The sequence below is a fragment of the Bos grunniens genome, chromosome 11 (assembly GCF_055505025.1).
Source record: "Bos grunniens cultivar Pamir isolate PY7600 chromosome 11, Bosgru_T2T1.0, whole genome shotgun sequence".
Taxonomy (NCBI): Eukaryota; Metazoa; Chordata; class Mammalia; order Artiodactyla; family Bovidae; genus Bos; species Bos grunniens.
This window is the reverse complement of record NC_141175.1, coordinates 106,944,041-106,961,683: the sequence shown is the minus strand read 5'-3', so window position 1 is coordinate 106,961,683 and position 17,643 is coordinate 106,944,041. Positions and strand designations below refer to the sequence as shown.

The 17,643-nt window shown below is 40.1% G+C and overlaps 1 protein-coding gene and 1 non-coding gene across 9 annotated transcripts in view; both read left to right on the top strand.

The window, feature by feature from the left end:
• Positions 1-17,643, top strand: part of ANAPC1 (anaphase promoting complex subunit 1) — a 108,576-nt gene that overhangs the window by 18,480 nt on the left and 72,453 nt on the right. For 4 of the 8 annotated variants that reach the window (XR_015137459.1, XM_086328311.1, XM_086328310.1 and 1 more), the window contains 10 exons: positions 423-496; positions 2,179-2,324; positions 2,962-3,182; positions 4,043-4,252; positions 6,905-7,000; positions 9,291-9,381; positions 9,479-9,544; positions 13,548-13,682; positions 15,044-15,181; positions 15,752-15,812. Coding sequence is in view for 6 of the 8 variants with exons in the window: in XM_086328311.1 (XP_086184437.1) it covers positions 423-496; positions 2,179-2,324; positions 2,962-3,182; positions 4,043-4,252; positions 6,905-7,000; positions 9,291-9,381; positions 9,479-9,544; positions 13,548-13,682; positions 15,044-15,181; positions 15,752-15,812 (1,238 nt within the window). In the remaining 2 variants the exon portion in view is untranslated. The remainder of the gene's footprint in view (positions 1-422; positions 497-2,178; positions 2,325-2,961; positions 3,183-4,042; positions 4,253-6,904; positions 7,001-9,290; positions 9,382-9,478; positions 9,545-13,547; positions 13,683-15,043; positions 15,182-15,751; positions 15,813-17,643) is intronic. The other 4 variants (XM_086328316.1, XM_086328314.1, XM_086328313.1 and 1 more) reach the window with 2 other exon arrangements.
• LOC147363811 (U6 spliceosomal RNA) lies at positions 13,998-14,102 on the top strand. Its single transcript, XR_015137534.1, has one exon. It is a non-coding gene; the product is annotated as a U6 spliceosomal RNA (small nuclear RNA).

Genomic DNA, 17,643 nt, shown 5'->3' with positions numbered 1-17,643 from the left:
TCTTCCTTTTTAAAGTACATGCCTTTGTAAATAGGTCTAGGGGACTAAATTTCTTTCCTAGCTGTCAGACACAGTGCCACTAAGAAAAGTGTTTTTTAAAAATGACTGCCTTACTCCCCTCTCTCGGTTGGTCTGTAAGGTGGTGACGGCTGCTTGCGGGTCCTCCCTGGGCTACACTGATTCTGTGCTGTGTGTGTGTGTGTGTGTGTGTGTGTGTGTGTGTAGACTTACTCTGCATAAGAGAGATTTCTAGAAGGAAAATCGAAGATGCTGTGAAAAACGGTATGTCAGAGTTTAGAGGGTTGCTCTTCGAGACTGTAGATTTCTAGTTGCTAGTCTGCAGAAGACATTTATTTGCAGAGAACGTTCAAAATTTGTGCACAAATGGAGTTGGCGATTGATTGTCTCTTTGTCGTTACTAGAGAACCTTTACCCACTCTGTTCAGCATGCTGCATCCACTGGATGAAATTACACCACTAGTTTGCAAATCTGGAAGTAAGTGTATTTTTATAAATTCTTCTACGCAGACTCTTATTTGAGTTTGGGAGTGGGGAGGAAATAAAGGAGGTTATGAAAATTTGATTTGTCTTATAAAGGTAAAATAATTTAAGCATTAAAAAATAATTATGAAAATAATTCATATTAATTACTTCATTGAATATCCTGGTATTGACTTTAAACAACTCTTCTTTTAGTAAAAATAGAGCCAGGAATAGTGATAGATTTTCTAACTTAGCTGTAGATGACTCTGTACTCTGTTTCTCAGTAATTAATAATAAATCAACAGGACTTAGATAAACTAAAATTGTTTCTTTTTTCTGGAAAAAAGAAATGGAGAGCCTTAGACCTTTATGGTGTAAATTTTAATATTTCACTTACCCTGCTCATAATATAATTTTCTGGGACTCAATTTTTTTAATATTTTCTAGACGTATTTCTAGATGCTTATTTTAACATTTTAAATGTGATCAAACGTAAGTTATTATGAATAATGATACTTGAAGGCTAAAAAAAAATTATGTTTTTTAACCAGTTTTAAGGACATAGTCCCTAGTATATATTCTGAAATACCACTGAGATTTTTATCTTCTCTATCAGGGCTTGGCAAACTGCAGATAAATCCAGCTTATTTTCCTAAGCCTTATGAGCTAAGAGTGGTTTCAACCTTTTTAAAAGGTTGTAGGAAAAAACAAAATAAATTACGCTACTGATTCACTTTGTGGTCTGCAAAGCCTAAACTATTTACTCTTTGGCCTTATACAGAAAAGTTTGTTGATAATTCTATATTATACTGCTAACAACTACAAACAACCTAAGCACACGTGTCAGAGCATATGGTCGAATGGTATGCAGCCATTATTGCTCAAATTTTTGAATAATATTTGATAATCTCAGGAATTGCTTATTCATGTTAAGTAAGGTACAAAACTAAATGGAATATGATTCTAATTTTGTAAAAACAAAAAATATGTCTGTACAGGAAAACAAAACTAGGAGGAATGCTCCTAAAAATTTTAGTAATAATTATTTTGAGTGGAATTACGAGTGATTTTTCTTTCTTTATAATGTACTTCTTAATTTTATAACCCAATTCTTTTAAATTTTTTAAATATGTTGAGAGGAAAACATTTTGGAAACTGTCAAATAAGGAAATAGGAACTTGTTTGTGGTACTATAGGTAGAAAAGCTGAACTCACTAGGAAAAAACTTATTTTTGCGTGTCTTCCCAGTAAAACAGAAACAGCAGTGTATTGTTCAGCACTGTTTGAATGGTTACCATCGAGGACAGATTTCATACAGAGGAAAAGAACCACTAAGGAAGTCAAATTTGGCAGAATAGTTGATTAAAATTTATGAATAAGTCAGTTATTAAAGGAATCATCGACCTTTTACCTGTGGTTGATGAGTTTAATGGCTTAAATTCATTAACATTTAAGTACATGTGTGTGATATAAAAGCTCATAACATTCTCATCTTTAATATATTTGAAGAAATTGATGCCCAAAGTAAATGTATTAAAAATGGAGAGTTAATTATGTCATATTAATATATTAATGGATTTCATGCCTTTATTACCTTCATTTCTCTGTGTCTTTAGGAATTGCAAGAGTCACTTCATAAACAAGTCTTGTGAAGCCCATTGTCCTATACTTGATCATTTCTGTTTTATCTTTAAGGTCTTTTTGGTTCATCACGGGTACAGTATGTTGTAGATCATGCAATGAAAATTGTCTTTCTCCACACCGATCCCTCCATTGTCATGACCTACGACACTGTTCAAGGTCTGCACTCTGTGTGGGCTCTCCGGAGAGTCAAAACAGAGGTAAGGGTGAAGGCAAGTCACTTCTTAACAGAAGAAGATAGTTAATACTGAAAACTTGCATTTTTTTTTTTTTTGCTACTCATTAAAAATTATTTTTAAAATTTGTTTATTTTTAATTGGTGGATAATTGCTTTACAGTATTCTCTTGGTTTCTGCCATACATCAATATGAATCAGCCATAGGTATACATATGTCCCCTCCCCCTTGAACCTGCCTCCCTCCTTCCACCCCAGCCTACCCCCGCTAGGTTGTCAGAGAGCCCCAATTTGAGCTCCCTGAGTCACACAGCAAACTCCCACGGGTTCTCTGTTTTACGTGTGGTAGCGTGTATGCTTCCATGCTACTCTCTCCACTCGTCCCCCCTCTGCTTCCCGCACTGTGTCCTCAGTCTGTTCCATACCTGCCTCTCCACTGCTGCCCTGCAAATAGACTCACTGGCAGCATACCATCTTTCTGGACTCCGTATATGTGTGCTAATGTATGATATTTGTTTGTATGCTTTTAGAAGACTCGTGAAATAAAGTGAGTATCTTAGGGAAAAAAATGTTATATCTTTAATAACTGGCAACTACCCTGAAAGGAAATTGCCCTTCTAATCTAATGATTACCTCCCCATCCCCCTTCATTTTGACTTAAGGAAGGGAATGTTGTTTTAAAGTTCTCTGAACAGGGGGGCACCCCCCAGAACGTGGCTACTAGCAGCTCGCTCACAGCACACCTCAGAAGCCTCTCCAAGGGCGACTCCCCCGTGGCTTCCCCCTTCCAGAACTACTCCTCCATCCACAGCCAGAGCCGCTCCGCCTCCTCGCCCAGCCTGCACTCCCGTTCACCTTCCATTTCCAACATGGCAGCTCTCAGGTGGGACTTCAGTGTGGACGTGTTTCCTGGTTTTAAACAAGATGTCTCAAGAAAAAGATACCTTCTTTTTAAACTTTCTGTTGTGATTGGAAGGATTTAAAATTTCTCTTGACAGCTTCTGAGTACCTTTTAGAAAAAAAAGCAGTATGCCCATTGAGCTATTTTTACCAAGATTCCAGGCCTACTGTGTTGCCTTGCCAGCGAGTCATGTGTAGAAGCTGCCAATTCTTGTTGTTAAGAGTGCCAAATTGTTACCACTGCTTGGCAGCAGTTTGGTGAATATTAATTCCTGAGATATTTTGGTACTATTTTCTTTTGTCTTAGTTTGCTTTAGCTTTTGTTTTTATTAGTATCTATATAATCTGGGTTTTGTTCATATGTATATGTCTGAGTACCTAAGAACATAGTTTAGACTTTTTTGAATAATCTAAGCGATTCCTTTTCTGAGGCAGAAGATGAACTGATTTTCAGTTAAAAAAAGAATTATTCCAGCAGGAGTTCTAAATCTTTAGAATATAATAAAGCATGTTAAACCATTTAAGTAGCTGTGTTTTTTTTTTTTTTTCCATTTTCTTATTTTTTTTTAAATTTCTTTTAATTATAAATATCAAAATGAATCCACCACAGGTATACATGTGTTCCCCATCCTGAACCCTCCTCCCTCCTCCCTCCCCATACCATCCCTCTGGGTCGTCCCAGTGCACCAGCCCCAAGCATTTTTTTTTTTAATTGTATTTCTGACTGGGTTTCTGCCTTGAATATTTGCATGAATACATAGAGTTTGGAAAGCTTTATTGGAAAGTGCGTCGTGTCAGCCTGTGTTATTAATTATGGTGCCCTCTTTTCTGTTTGTTTTGCAGTCGTGCTCATTCCCCTGCCTTAGGAGTGTACTCTTTTTCAGGGGTGCAAAGGTTCAACCTTTCAAGCCATAATCAGTCTCCAAAGAGACACAGTTTTTCTCATTCTCCAAGTAGTAATTCTAATGGCTCCTTTCTTGCGCCAGAAACAGAGCCCATTGTTCCTGAGCTTTGTATCGACCACTTATGGACAGAAACGATTACTCGCCTGAGGTTTGGAGGATATATTTTTATATTGAGAGAAAAATGATGCTAAAAGTTTTAGAAAACACTTGATATTCTGTGTAAAGCTTCTTGCTATAAGCAGTTACAAATACTTACAAAAATGCATAGAAATATATATTAAAGGCTACCTAAGTTTCAGTAGAGAATATTAGTGATATTAAGATGATCATAAAAATATTCTTTTGTCATTTGCTGTTTCTTCCTTAACTTTGTAGTAGTAATCTCTCCCGTTTGAAGTGTTTGCTGTTTTAGGGAAAAACAGTTAATTTGTGTAGTTTAGGCAACTTGGGGTTTTATAGCATTTTTCTGAAGTTTTGTCTTTGTTAGTTGAGTATCAGCTGTTCTGTGAAACACCACTCAGACCTCCATTCTACACGACCTTCCTCCTTTTATGTTCTCTTTAATCCTTCATTCAGTCAGTGCCAGTGTGTGTGTTAGTGGCTGTGGTTTATCAGCAAGCAGGTCACTGTCCCTGTCCTCAAAAAGAGACATCTGGGGGGTGGTGGCACTGCACATCTGCAGACAGGACTTTGAAAAGACAGCTGGGTATTTTCTGGGTGGGTAAGTGGAGAAGGCACAGTCGTTAGAGGGGATCAGGAGAAAAGTTAGGAAGTGTGAATGTGTGGTATGTTCCAGGAATTAAAAATACTGTCAATTTGTTTATGTAGGAGAAGGGGAAAGGGCTGCGAAAGAGGAGGTAGAGAGAGAGAGCCGTTGGGGCTCATGAAAGCTGTAAGGAGGTGCTTTATGTGTGAGTCATAAGGACGGGGAGGAGCAGTCACTTAACAGTGGGGACTGAGGCAAGGCAGGTGGATTGGAGTTTATAGAGTGTGTAGAGGTTGAGTTCCTGGGGTTCTGGAGGGCCTGTGGATGAACAGGGGTTCTGGTAACCCTCTGGGATCAAAGATAGTAATCAAAGGTACGGGTGGTGTCTAGGCCTTTTCTTTAGGAGAGGATTTAACATTCATTAGATTCCCAGTCTGTGACCTCTGAATAGTTAAAACCAGGCTGTGTAGAATCAAAAAGGGCTAGGGACTGAAGTCCTGGGAACTTAACGTTTGGGGAGGAGGTTGGTGAAAAGAGATAAGGTTGCTGCAGACAGACAGAGCAAGGGAGGTCGGGGGGAGGGGAAGCAGCAGGACAATCATGGAACATGAGAAAGGAGGCTTGAGATGAAGGTGTCAGTGTCGTCAGATGCCGGTGAAGTGTGGCAGTGAGGGTGGGCTCAGAGGCGGTACCTGCTGGCAGTGAGTTCCCCGGTGACTTTGTCCAGAGCACCTTGCGTGGGGTAGGGTGTAGTGGGATGGGGTGGAAAAAGTCAGTGGGGACTGGAGGGGTGAGCATGGATACACAGACTGTCCACAGAGTCCTTTGAGTGGGAATGAGGGTCCAAAACTAGCTGGAGGCACCTCAGGGTCCAGGGAGGGTTTCATTTTTCCTAAACTATGTTAGAGAAAATTCATCTTCCTCTTTGCCCCTAAATTCCTCAGTGTGTTTCTCTAGAAAGTAAGGACGCTTTTTTTTACCGAACCACACTACCATTTTTACAGTCAGCTAAGTGACTAGTAAGTCCTTCATATAATCTGATGTTTTAGTACATCTGTGTATTTAAAGACTCATTTTAAAGTGAGAGAGTAGGCTGCAAAGATTACACACCCAGAGCAGGAGAGCATTGAAAATATAGGGAAGAGGAAGTGATTGATGGAACAAGGAACCAGACAGGCGCTCAGGAGCAGAGACTGGCCCTGGGGAGAAAGAAGGTGATGATTATCAAATAGGCCGCCCTGGGGCTCCCGTGAGATGGAGGCCACACCCGTGCTCTTAGGCCAGCAGGTCAGTGACACTTGGAGGAAAGTGAAGATGTGAGTACAGGCTTGAAGTAGGTTCCATTTTTGTTCCTTGTATATAACAAAAATTCCCTGTATTTAAAAATCATTTGTTTGGGGACTTCCCTGGTGATCCAGTGGTTAACTGCATGCTGCCAATGTGGGGTGGGGGTTGGGGTCACAGGTTCAATCCCTGATCAGGGAACTGAGATCCTATGTGCTGCATTGTATGGCCCCAAATTTAAAAAAATAAGTAAATGGAAAGAATACTGTCACTAAAAGAAAAAAAAAGTCATTTCTCCTTAAATACCTTATTGCTAAGTTGGATATATTGCAGATGCTTATTTTACAGTTCCAGTCCTCTGCACCGCTCTGCAAAGAAACTTTTGCAGAGAATAGAGAAGTTTGGGGTATGGTTTAAAAAAAAGAGAGGTAAAGTGGAACCTAATCTTAGAGAGTAAGGATAGATTGGAGAAGTCATGTTATAAAAAGTCTGACCCCTTAGACCTTGTAAGAGATAGGAATTCAAGTTTGCATTACTTTGGCTGTAGGCAACTAGCATAGTGTAGAATTAAAAAGGTAATGATTACGTTTATTGTAATTTTCCCCCAAAAAGCTATGTAGTGGACTCAGAATCAGAGCTGAGAGGAATCTTAGAGATGATGAAGTTCAGTTCTTAGAAGTGCTTTTGTGTCTTCAAAGTTATTGCTTGGCCCAATTAGTATTTCTTGTATTTTCAAAGACTTTTTATTAATATCTGAGGTAGATTTTTAAGCCAGTGCCACCATTTTCTTTATTAATATATCTATTACAGGAAGAAAAATTCACAGGCCTCCAAAGTCTTTATTACATCTGACCTATGTGGGCAGAAGTTCTTGTGCTATTTAGTGGAGTCTGAGCTCCAGTTACGGTAAGTGTGTTTATGTTTCTCATTTAATCAGTGTAAATACATTTGTGTTTAGGGCTTAGTCGCTCAGTTGTGTCTGACTCTTTATGACTCTGTGGACTGTTGCCCGTCAGGATACTCTGTCCATGGAATTCTCCAGTTAATACTGAAGTGGGTTGCAGTTTCCTTCTCCAGGGAATCTTCCTGACCCAGGAGTTGAACCTGTGCTTCTATCTCTAGGGCTGTTCTTTCTTTTCTTTTTTCTCTCTCTCTCTTTTTTTTTTTTTACATAATAACTTTATTGAAATAATTTATATACCATGAAGTTAACATGTTTTAAGTGTATAATTAAATGACTTTTAGTAAATTTACAATTGTGCAACATCACCACAATCCAGTTTTAAAACTTCCTCTATCACTTTTGAAAGATCTTTTGTGCTTGACTTTCGTCAGTCTGTGTTCCCATTCCCGACCTCAGACCACCAGAATATAGGCTTTCTGCCCCTGCAAATTTGCCTTTGCTGGATATTTTATATAAATAGAATCATACAATAGATAGTTTTTTGTGTCTGCAACCTTCTTTCTCTTGGCATGTTTTTTAGGACCCCCCGTGTTGTAGCATGTATAAACATTTTATTCCTCTTACTGTGTAGTACCACATTTTGTTCATTGGTTGATGGACATTTGGTTTGTTTCTACTCTTGACTGTTGTGAGTTACGGCACTGTGATCACTGGAGCCAGAATCTTTGTGTGGACATATGTGATTCATGTTCATAGATAGGTAGATAGCTAGGAGTGGGTCAAATGATAAATTCATTTTCAGCTTTTTTTTTTTTTTTTGTCCTCTGAGGCATTTTATTTGTATGTATTACATCCCTAGAGAAGGAATCCAAGGATTTTCCCTCCTGTGTGTTTTCGTTACTTCCTCATGGTCCATGATTCCAGTTGAGGTTGTCAGTACAACGAAACCAAACTGATGGGATGGGAGCAGGTTATTCGGCCATTTTCTAGATCTTTGAGTTGCACATCAAATCTGGGGCTGATCATTCCACACTTACTTAGCCTGCCTGTGAGGTTCACAGCAGTTTTCCCAGCCCTGTGATCATCAATGATTTCAAATTCGCCAATATAGCCATGCTTCATCATCACAGTTAGAAACCTGACGATGACTCTGGAGCATGGCCTAATAAGGACCTGGCGTTTGCCTCTCTTTTCGGCATTGTTGATACTCTTGAGAGCTTCAGCCAGGACACTCATGTGCACCGTTCTGGCAGCACGGAAAGATGCTGGAAAGAGGACTCATTGGCAGCTTTTAAATTGCCAAATTTGTTTTCCAACTAAACTGCACCATTTTACATTCCGCCCAGCAATTTTTGAGTGTTCCAATTTTTCATCCTTGACAACATTTGATATTGTTATTTTCTTTGATCGTAGCCATTCTGGTGTGTTTGAAGTGGTTTTAATTTGCATTTCCCTGATGACTTAAGATGTTGAGCATCTTCTCATGCACTTATTAGCCATTTGTTTATCTTCTTAGGTGAAATATGTATTCATATATTTGCCAATGTAGTGACCCTTTAATTTTGAAATTATTACAGGTCATAGGAAGTTGTAATGTAGTACTTGTCCCCAGAGGTAACATCTTACACAACCACAGTGCGTTACCCAAGCAAGGAAACTGACAGCAGTACAGGGCACAGACCTTGTTCAAGCCGTCAGCTTTACATGTGCTCGTGTGCGTGTGCGTGTGGTTCAGTGACGTTTTCTCACGTGTCGCTGTGTGTAGACACCACAGTCGAAATTCTGAACTTCTTTATCACCTCGCAGATCTCCCTCATGCTAGCTACCCTTTAGAGTCACATACTCCACACCCTGGACTTCCCAGGTGGCTCACTGGTAAGAAACCCGTTTGCCACAGGCGATGCAGGAGACAGAGGCTCGATCCCTGGGTCGGAAAGATCCCCTGAAGGAGGAAATCATAACTCACTCCAGTGTTCTTGCCTGGAAAATCACGTGGACAGAGGAGCCTGGCGGGCTACAGTCCATGGGGTTGCAAAAGAGTTGGACACGACTGAGTGGCTAAGCATGCCCGTCACACCCACCTCCCACTGTCCCCAGTCCCGGGCAGCCACTAATCTGCTCTGTCTCTGTAATCTTGTCATTTGTCATTGAAGATGTTATATATGGAACCCAACAGTAAGTAACCTTCTGAAATGGGCGCTTAATAGTCAGCCTAATACCCTTGAATTAAGTATAAGTACAGGTTTGTTGCATGTATCAATAGTGTATTTGTTTTTTAATTTGAATGTTTAGATGTGTAAAGTTTCAAGAGAGTAATGATAAAACGCAGCTCATCTTCGGCTCTGTCACCAACATCCAGGCAAAGGATGCAGCGCCAGTGGAGGTAAATGCAGGCATATTTCTTGAGAAGTTGAAACTCTTTATACTTTATAATTTGCACAATTGGAAAAAAAAATTTTTTTGCTTTTTTTTTTTTCAAGAAGATAGACACTATGCTGGTCCTGGAAAGCAGTGGAAACCTGGTGCTGTATACAGGGGTGGTGCGGGTAAGTAACACATAGCACCCCAGGCTGTCAGTAGGACTGCTTCTTTAATTGTTATTTTTTAGTGTTAGTTGGTATTCAAAATTTGTTACCTCATGACTGGAATTTGGCAGATTTCTATAAGAGTTGAAAATGAACCCTTGGGTTTAGGTTGAACCTTATTTGGAGTACTTCCCTGGTGGTGATGAAGAACCAGCCTGCCAATGCAGGATATGCAAGTTTGATCCCCAGGTCGGGAAGATCCCCAGAGAAGGAAATGGCAACCCATTCCAGTATTCTTGCCTGGGAAATCCCATGAACAGAGGATCCTGGTGGGCTTTAGTCCATGGGGTTGCAGAGGAGTTGGACATGACTTAGCGATTAAGCAACAGCAACTTGGAGGTCTAGGTCTCATGGTCATTAGATGGATTGGCATTATGAACACAGTGTAGTTGTGGTAGCATCAATGAATGTAGATAAATTATTTTTTAATAAAAGGAGAAAAGGTTAACTGAAGTTTTATAAAGATTGTAGTTTTAAAATTAATGTATGGTCAGGTTTGTTAACTTTCAGAGCTTTAGTAAAGTTGCATTACGTTAAATGTATATTATATAGTATGTTGGCTGTCTCTTTTTAAACAGTTGTGAAATTTATATACAGAACGATGTAAATTTTACACGTGTAAAGTATGACACTTAAATACACACAATTTGAAGAATAATGAAGTGAACATTCATATGCCCTCTACCCAGGTTAGGAAATAGGATGTTGCCCATAGTTTTAGTCTCCTGGTGTTCTCTCCCCTGTCATCCTCATCCCCCAGAGGTAGACAGTGTCTTTTCTTGCCATAAATCAGTCCCGGGTTTTTTGTTCCTACTTTTTGCAATTATATCACTAAAGAATAAGTTGTTTCTTTGTATATGAATTTTCATATAAATGAAACATACCATATACTCTTCTCTGACTTGACTATTTTGCTCAATATCATATTATTGAATATTTTTAGATATATTTTGTAGACACAAAGCTGTTGTTGACTAACTCTTACACAGTTTTCCATTGCATAAGTACACCAGAACTTTACCAGCCATGAGGATTGTTTTGTTGTGTCCGCTGTTTCTTCTGATAAACAATGCTTAAAAGGGTTTTTAAAAAACATGTATCTCCTAGTCTTTAGAATATATGCATATTCAACTTAGCCCGGGGATGCCATATTGTTTTCCAAAGTGTAGGTTGTATCAAGGTTGCAAGGTTGTACTCCTTGCCTCCAGCAGTGTGTGAATTCTCAAAGCTTCTTTAGTGTTAGTGCTTCAGTCATGTCCGACTCTTTGCGATCCTATGGAGCACAGCTTGCCAGGCCCCTCTGTACATGGGATTCTCCAGACAAGAACACTGGAGTGAGTTGCCATTTCCTTCTCCAGGGATCTTCCCGACCCAGGGATCAAACCTGCGTCTCTTACGTCTCTTGCATTGGCAGGTGGGTTCTTTACCACTAGCTTCCCACCTGGGAAGCCCCAGTCTTCATTACATTATTGCTAATCCAAAGTACTATTTTTTTCCCCCAAATCAGTGCCTCATTAGAGCCAGGTGAGAATGGAGGTCCAGCCTCCCACCTGGCCTTTGTTCACAGGCGGTAGTATTTTTCCTCAGTGTTTGTCTGGGGTAGATTGATTATTGTCTAAAAGTTCTCTAGCTTGTTAAGCTACTCCTTTCCTGATTGGGTCTTTTTTTGGGGGTCTGCTCCCATGATGAAATTGTGGTGTGCTTGAACTTCCACCCTACCTCGAGGCCAGTTTGAGAACTAAATGGTGTTTAGTTCTCAGATGTTTCACTGTGTCTTTGTCAGTCACACAGGGGTCACTGAGAGGCCCGCCCAGGATTTCATGCACATATTTAGAAAGTCCTTTTCTCTATTTCCTTCCTCCCCATCCCTCTCCTCACTCCCTACTGCCTAGTTATTGCAGGGTGGGGCTGGAATGGAGTGCTCCACCCGTAGTCTGTGGAGGAAGGGTGGGAAGAGGTAGGCCAGCTTATTCCTACAGAGTAAGGATGAGAGCCAGGCTCCTCCCCCTTGACCATTGCTGCAGTGTGGGGAGGTGTGAGGGGCATATGCCTGGCGTGAGAGCAGGGTCTGCAGTCTCTGCAGCTGCAGAGCCATTGGCGGGGAGGCCATTCTGCCTGGTTACTGCAGAGCAGAGGCTCAGAGAGGGTAGGCCTGGCCTCCCGGCTTTGTGCCGGGGCAGAGTGCTGCCTCGTCCCCGTAGGTGGGATGGTGGATCCCTGCCCCTCATCTCCATCCACAGGTCTGGATGGGGCCAGCACCAGGGCTGTGGCTAGTTTTGTGTATTTGACTGAAGTGGGGCAGATGTGGCGAATGTGGTTGTTCCCTGCTTGGCCACTCTTCCTGACCAAGTTTTGGCAAAAAGAGCAGGGTATTCGTGGGCTCTCTTTTGTTCTGTGCCTGAGAGCATTTCTGGGTTGCAGGCCCCTCAAGAGTGCAAGGCCTGGTTTTGTCTCTCAGTCGTGTCCGACTCTTTGCAACCCCGTGGACTGTAGCCTACCAGGCTCCTCTGTCCGTGGGATTCTCCAGGCAAGAGTACTGGAGTAGGTTGCCGTTTCCTTCTCCAGGAGATCTTCCCAACCCAGGGATCGGGCTCCTCCGTCCATGGGATTCTCTAGGCAAGAGTACTGGAGTGGGTTGCCGTTTCCTTCTCCAGGAAATCTACCCAACCCAGGGATCAAACCCAGGTTTCCCACATTGCAGGCAGACGCTTTACCATCTGAGCCACCAGGGCAGCTCAAGTAGAGAGGTAGAGAAATGAAAACAGAAAGGTAGGGGGTTCATACTTCATTCCTGGTTCTCAGGCCCCCAGCCTGTCAGCGTTCCTCACCTTCTACAGCCCTTAGCTAGTTGTATCACACATTCATGCAGATCCTGTTGTGGTGGTGGTAGTTAGTGGGAGTAATAGCATAGAATGCGCTTATTCCATATTTTTATGATCTGGAGGGGTGGTTGCTGATGTTTTTTTTTTTAAAAACCTCCACATGCTAGTTCTGACTGTCATTTTTATTTTTTATTCCTAAGGATTTTATTGGACAACTTATGTAATTTTATCAGTTTTCAGGTAGTGTATTCAGATAGTATATTTATGTACATATACATAAATATGTATATTGTTAAAATTCAACTTTAGTTCTGAATATCCTTTTAGTCTTATCAAGAGTTTTCAGGGGGTTGGGAGAGAGTTCAAGAGGGGGGAACATTTGTATATTTATGGCTGATTCACAGTGTATGACAGAAACAAACACAACAGTGTAAAGCAGTTAGCCACCAGTTAAAAATAAATTAAAAAAAAAGTTTTCAGACTGTGTGGACGTGAACTTCTGTGTTGTTTTTCTGAGAATCGTACGGGTGGTTAAAAGAAAGAGTGATTAGCGTGATTGCTGACTCACTCTTTGAAGGTCAGTGAGAAGTTTATGTCTGGTTTCCTGAGGAAGAAGTGTCTGAGAGTTTGTGATGGATTGCAAGCTGGAGAGCACAGTTTGGACTAGGTTGGGTTTAATTTCTTGAGTGTCACTTCAGCTTAATATCTTTTGGCCCCAAGACATAAATGACACTTTTTTCTCTCTGGCAGGCGACTTAATAAGACTGATGTTTATAATCTCTGAAAGCTTAATGTGCCTGCTGCCTTTACCTCCAATAAGGAGGAAAAGTGTGTGGTATACTTGCATTTTGTTTAATGTCTAACTGTATTAACATATCCCCTGTTTCCTGCCTTCAAAAAGTTCTTAGTAATGAAAAGAAGGAATCAGACTAAGAGAATTATGTCAAGATGTTTGTATGTAGTTGGATGGTGGAATTTGATACGTGATTAAAATTTTAATTCTCCCTGTTTTCAGTTGTGTGTGGTGAGCATAAACTTTGAAATAGCAAAAGAAATACATGCTTACATGCCTTAATGTTTCATTCAAGAACATGATACATGAAAGCTAATATTTTTTCCCCATATTTTTACATTTCTTTCAGGTGGGGAAGGTTTTTATTCCTGGGCTGCCAGCTCCCTCCCTGACCATGTCCAACACCATGCCTCGGCCCAGCACCCCGCTTGACGGCGTTACTACTGCTAACCCTCTGAGTAAGCTGCTTGGATCCCTGGATGAGGTGAGAAGGGGAGTAGGTGTTGTCAAAAATTGATAGTGTTTTAGAAAAGTTGGGTCAAATACTAGCTTTTTCCATGGTTAACTTTTTTTCTGTTTTAAAAACTGTAAAATTGGAAGTTTAGCTAATGCTTGTAGAATATGAATATTTTCAAACACAAATGATTCGGTAAATGTGCAGTGATTTCTCTTGTGATGTGTGAGGTGCTTTTCGAGGATGCTGCAGTGAGGAGAGGGATGCATTCTTTTTCATCTAGGGATCTCACAATTTACTTGTGTGAATCAGATGTACTGTCTGTTTTAAGAAATCATAATTTAATGCTCGCTTCGGCAGCAATATACTAAAATTGAAATGATATAGAGAAGATTAGCATGGGCCCTGCTCAAGGATAACACACAAATTCGTGAAACATCCCGTATTATTAAAAGATAACTAATGAGAACCTACTTTGTAGCACAGGGAACTCTGAGAGATGTGTCTGACTTGGTTTGGACCTGGAGGACAAATAGAATATTTGCAGGTGGAGGGGGGCATTCGGGTAAAGAGGAATCCCATGGGCGTGGGCGTGGAGGCAGGTCAGTGCAGAACATTGCCAACATGTAATTGTACCTCCGCCTCTTGGCATACAAGTTAAGACTCAACAGGTCTGTGGAATGAATGAATACTTTTAAAAATCCATGTGGTCTGTTGGGTAAGGCAGGGCAAGGGGCGGGATATTCTAGTATTATCTATGTGCTAGATACTGTTCCAAGCATTATATGTGTATTAACTCATTTAGTCCCTTAAAACAGCTTTATTAGGAAAATATTAATCCTTGTTTTACACATGTGTACATGGAGATACAAGGAGGTTACTTATCTGAAAACATACAGCTCATAAGTGGTAGAGCTGGTATTTACACTCCACCTGACATGCTCTTAAAGAATAAAGGATAAAAAGGTTTTTCATTCTGAATGCAGTCAGTAGGACATTGTAGGTTTTAGAGCTTGCAGTTAAGAATGTTAGGATTTGTGTTTTAGATGGGTTTATCTTGGGATTAAAGATAGACCAAGTGGTATTAGATCCCAAGTGGTATTAAACTGTGGGGCCACTTACTTTTGATTCCTTTCTCTCTTGATCTTGGCCCCTCAAGTCCAGGTTATCTCCACAACTCTCCAGTGCCATTGATTAGATGTCCTGTTTTTATTGACTTTTTATAGCTGCTTTTGGTGGGGACCTTGGGAAAGGCTACTTAGTCATACTTATAACAGAATGGTGTAAAATCATTGTGTATAATTGTTAGACCATATGCAAAAAAGACATGTAATTTCTTCATCCTGATTTCTCAAAAATGCTTCACGTGTTGTATTTATGACCCTGTACAGGTTCTGGTGTCCCCAGTTCCAGAACTGAGGGATTCTTCAAAGCTTCATGATTCTCTCTATACTGAGGATTGTACTTTCCAACAGCTTGGGACTTACATTCATTCTATAAGAGACCCTGTCCGTAACAGGGTAACGCTAGTAAGTGTGCACATTTATTTTTAAAAGGTAGGATAGCTTTCCAAGAATTATGGCTGTCATGTAAAGTTTGTCAGAATGCAGAGTTTTGTCTGAAAAGTGCAAACAAATATTCCATGTGGTTTTTTAAAAGCACTTGTAATACATCATATTTTTGCCCTATTTTTCTTTAAAGTAGTTTCATCCCACTTTTTTCTAAAGTTTTTATATTATTAAAAAGTGTATTGAAAACAAAGCTTGTTCATTCAGTTCAATTTTAATATAGACAATTTTTTTGTTGTTAAAAGTGAGACTTTTGGTGATGGTGACTCTTAGTGTCTATATGAAAATTAGCCACTTTGTTTAAAGTAAGAGTTTTTGTTAATGTTTTACAAATAAGCACATTTGTTGTGTCTGAAATTTCAAAGTATTCAGTTCTGTTTGAAAATACTACTTATTTTTCGTTTATTTTATTGCATTTTTCTTTGACAGGTAAACAGTCTTGCTAAGCATCAGCTATTTTTTAGACATCCAGAGATTTAGAATGAACAGATTCTATTCACTTGTCCTTATTTGTTTCCATCTTCTCCCTAGGAACTGAGTAATGGCTCCATGGTGAGGATCACTATTCCTGAAATTGCCACCTCTGAATTAGGTATGGTTGAGGATCAAACCTCACGTTCATGTGTTCTTAGTTTGATTTAAAAGATTTGGAGTAATTGCTGATGTACATTAGTAATTGAGGCTTTAAACGTTTTGCTGTTTTGGAGCCGCGGGATGGGCCTTCTTCCTGCGCCGAGAAGCAGTGACGCGCCGCGGAGCACTGTGTATGGCCCATCCGTGTGTGCGCCAAGGCTGGGGCCCGGGAGTGCGTGCTGGTTCCACTTCTGTGAGCTTTCTCAGGGGGAGGAAGCTGTGCCGTGAGATTACAGCATATGGACACGCCTCTTGCAAGAAAGTCTGAGAAACAAGCCCAAGCAACCAAAACAGATTTTGGCATATTTGATGGTTTTTAATCCAAAAATAATCTCTCAATTGTTAAGAATAATTGAGAAATTAACATAATTGCCTTTGAGGAAAACTTAACATTTTAGCAAAAATATACTCAGAAGTATTTTGATAAAATCAGAGTCTGCTTGAATAATTATTGAAATGCAATTTGGAAAGTACTAGGTGGAGAATATTTCTGAACGTAGAATAAAGGAAACCATGTAATCAAAAAGATTTGCCAACAAATGTAAGTTAAGAAAACAATGCCTGTGTGATATAAGAAAATTCAGGATGTCTGTTAGTTTCAAAATCCAACTTCCAGTGCAGAATGTTGGCAGATTTTGTGATCTCTGAAATTTGCCAAGTGGGCTGGAGTGCCTTTCTCATTTTAGAAGTACTCTTCATCAGTGTGGTAGATGATACTCTGAGTTGGTATGGAGCTGCCTTGCTTTTCTAAAAGGTATTTAGCCAGTGATCTCAAGAAGTATAAGCCTAACCAAAATATATAAAAACAATTAATGGATTAGTTAAATAAAAACAAAGTGAAATCTTAACTCTTGCAGGAGCAAATAGAAGTCACATAGTTCATGCACAGAAGGTTTTGTACTTGATAAAACCTTCCTCAGCACCTCAGTCGGTATCTGGTTTACACTGATTTTGGATTCAACCATGACAAACTTGGTTATTTGCTTTTCTGACATTGGTTTCATTTGATTCCAGCCTTGGTTGTGTGTGCACACACATAGCAAATTGATGAGAAAAAGCATATACTGCTAAGGATGGGCCCTGGTAACAGTGAATTTGGGAAGGGAAGGAAAAAATCCTCTAAAGAGATTATGTGGGTATACAAAAACATTGCAGGTCGGGGCCATTTCCTGCTAAAAGCAGACCTAGGCCTCTTCATAGCCATAGCCTTTGCCCCCTGAGGGAGTCGCTGTGTGACAGTGCAGTGCTGTAACTGATTGTTATACTAATGGTATCGAGCCATTAAGAAAGGTGTAGACTACATGGTATTGACTGGTCTGTTTAAGACAGAGAGCATGTAAAACACCATAGAAACAGGGCTGTCAGAAATAATGAACAGTTATAAAGCTTTGGTTAACCAGAATGTTTAATCATTTACAGCATATTTTAAAGCTAGGTGAGTGTTTTTATTTGAGGATGTATGTATTGATTATTCTATATTTACTGAAGTATTGAAACAATATTTTATATAAATTTATTAATGTAGAAATTGTGTGGTTTTGTTAGAATGATCTTTAATTCATTGCCCAAACTAGGACATTTTTGAGAGCAAAAATGGGAAGCTGTTGGGGCCACAGATGTCAGTCAGTTCTGTCTTAGGTAACCTGGGCTATGTGGTTATTTTATTTCTGACCCTAAATTGATGACGAAAACACTGCTCTGAGACCTCTCACAAGCCCTGTTAAATTCAGACTCAGATGACTGGCTGGGTCAGGTTTGTGTCCCACCAGCTGTTTAATGGCAGTTCCCTT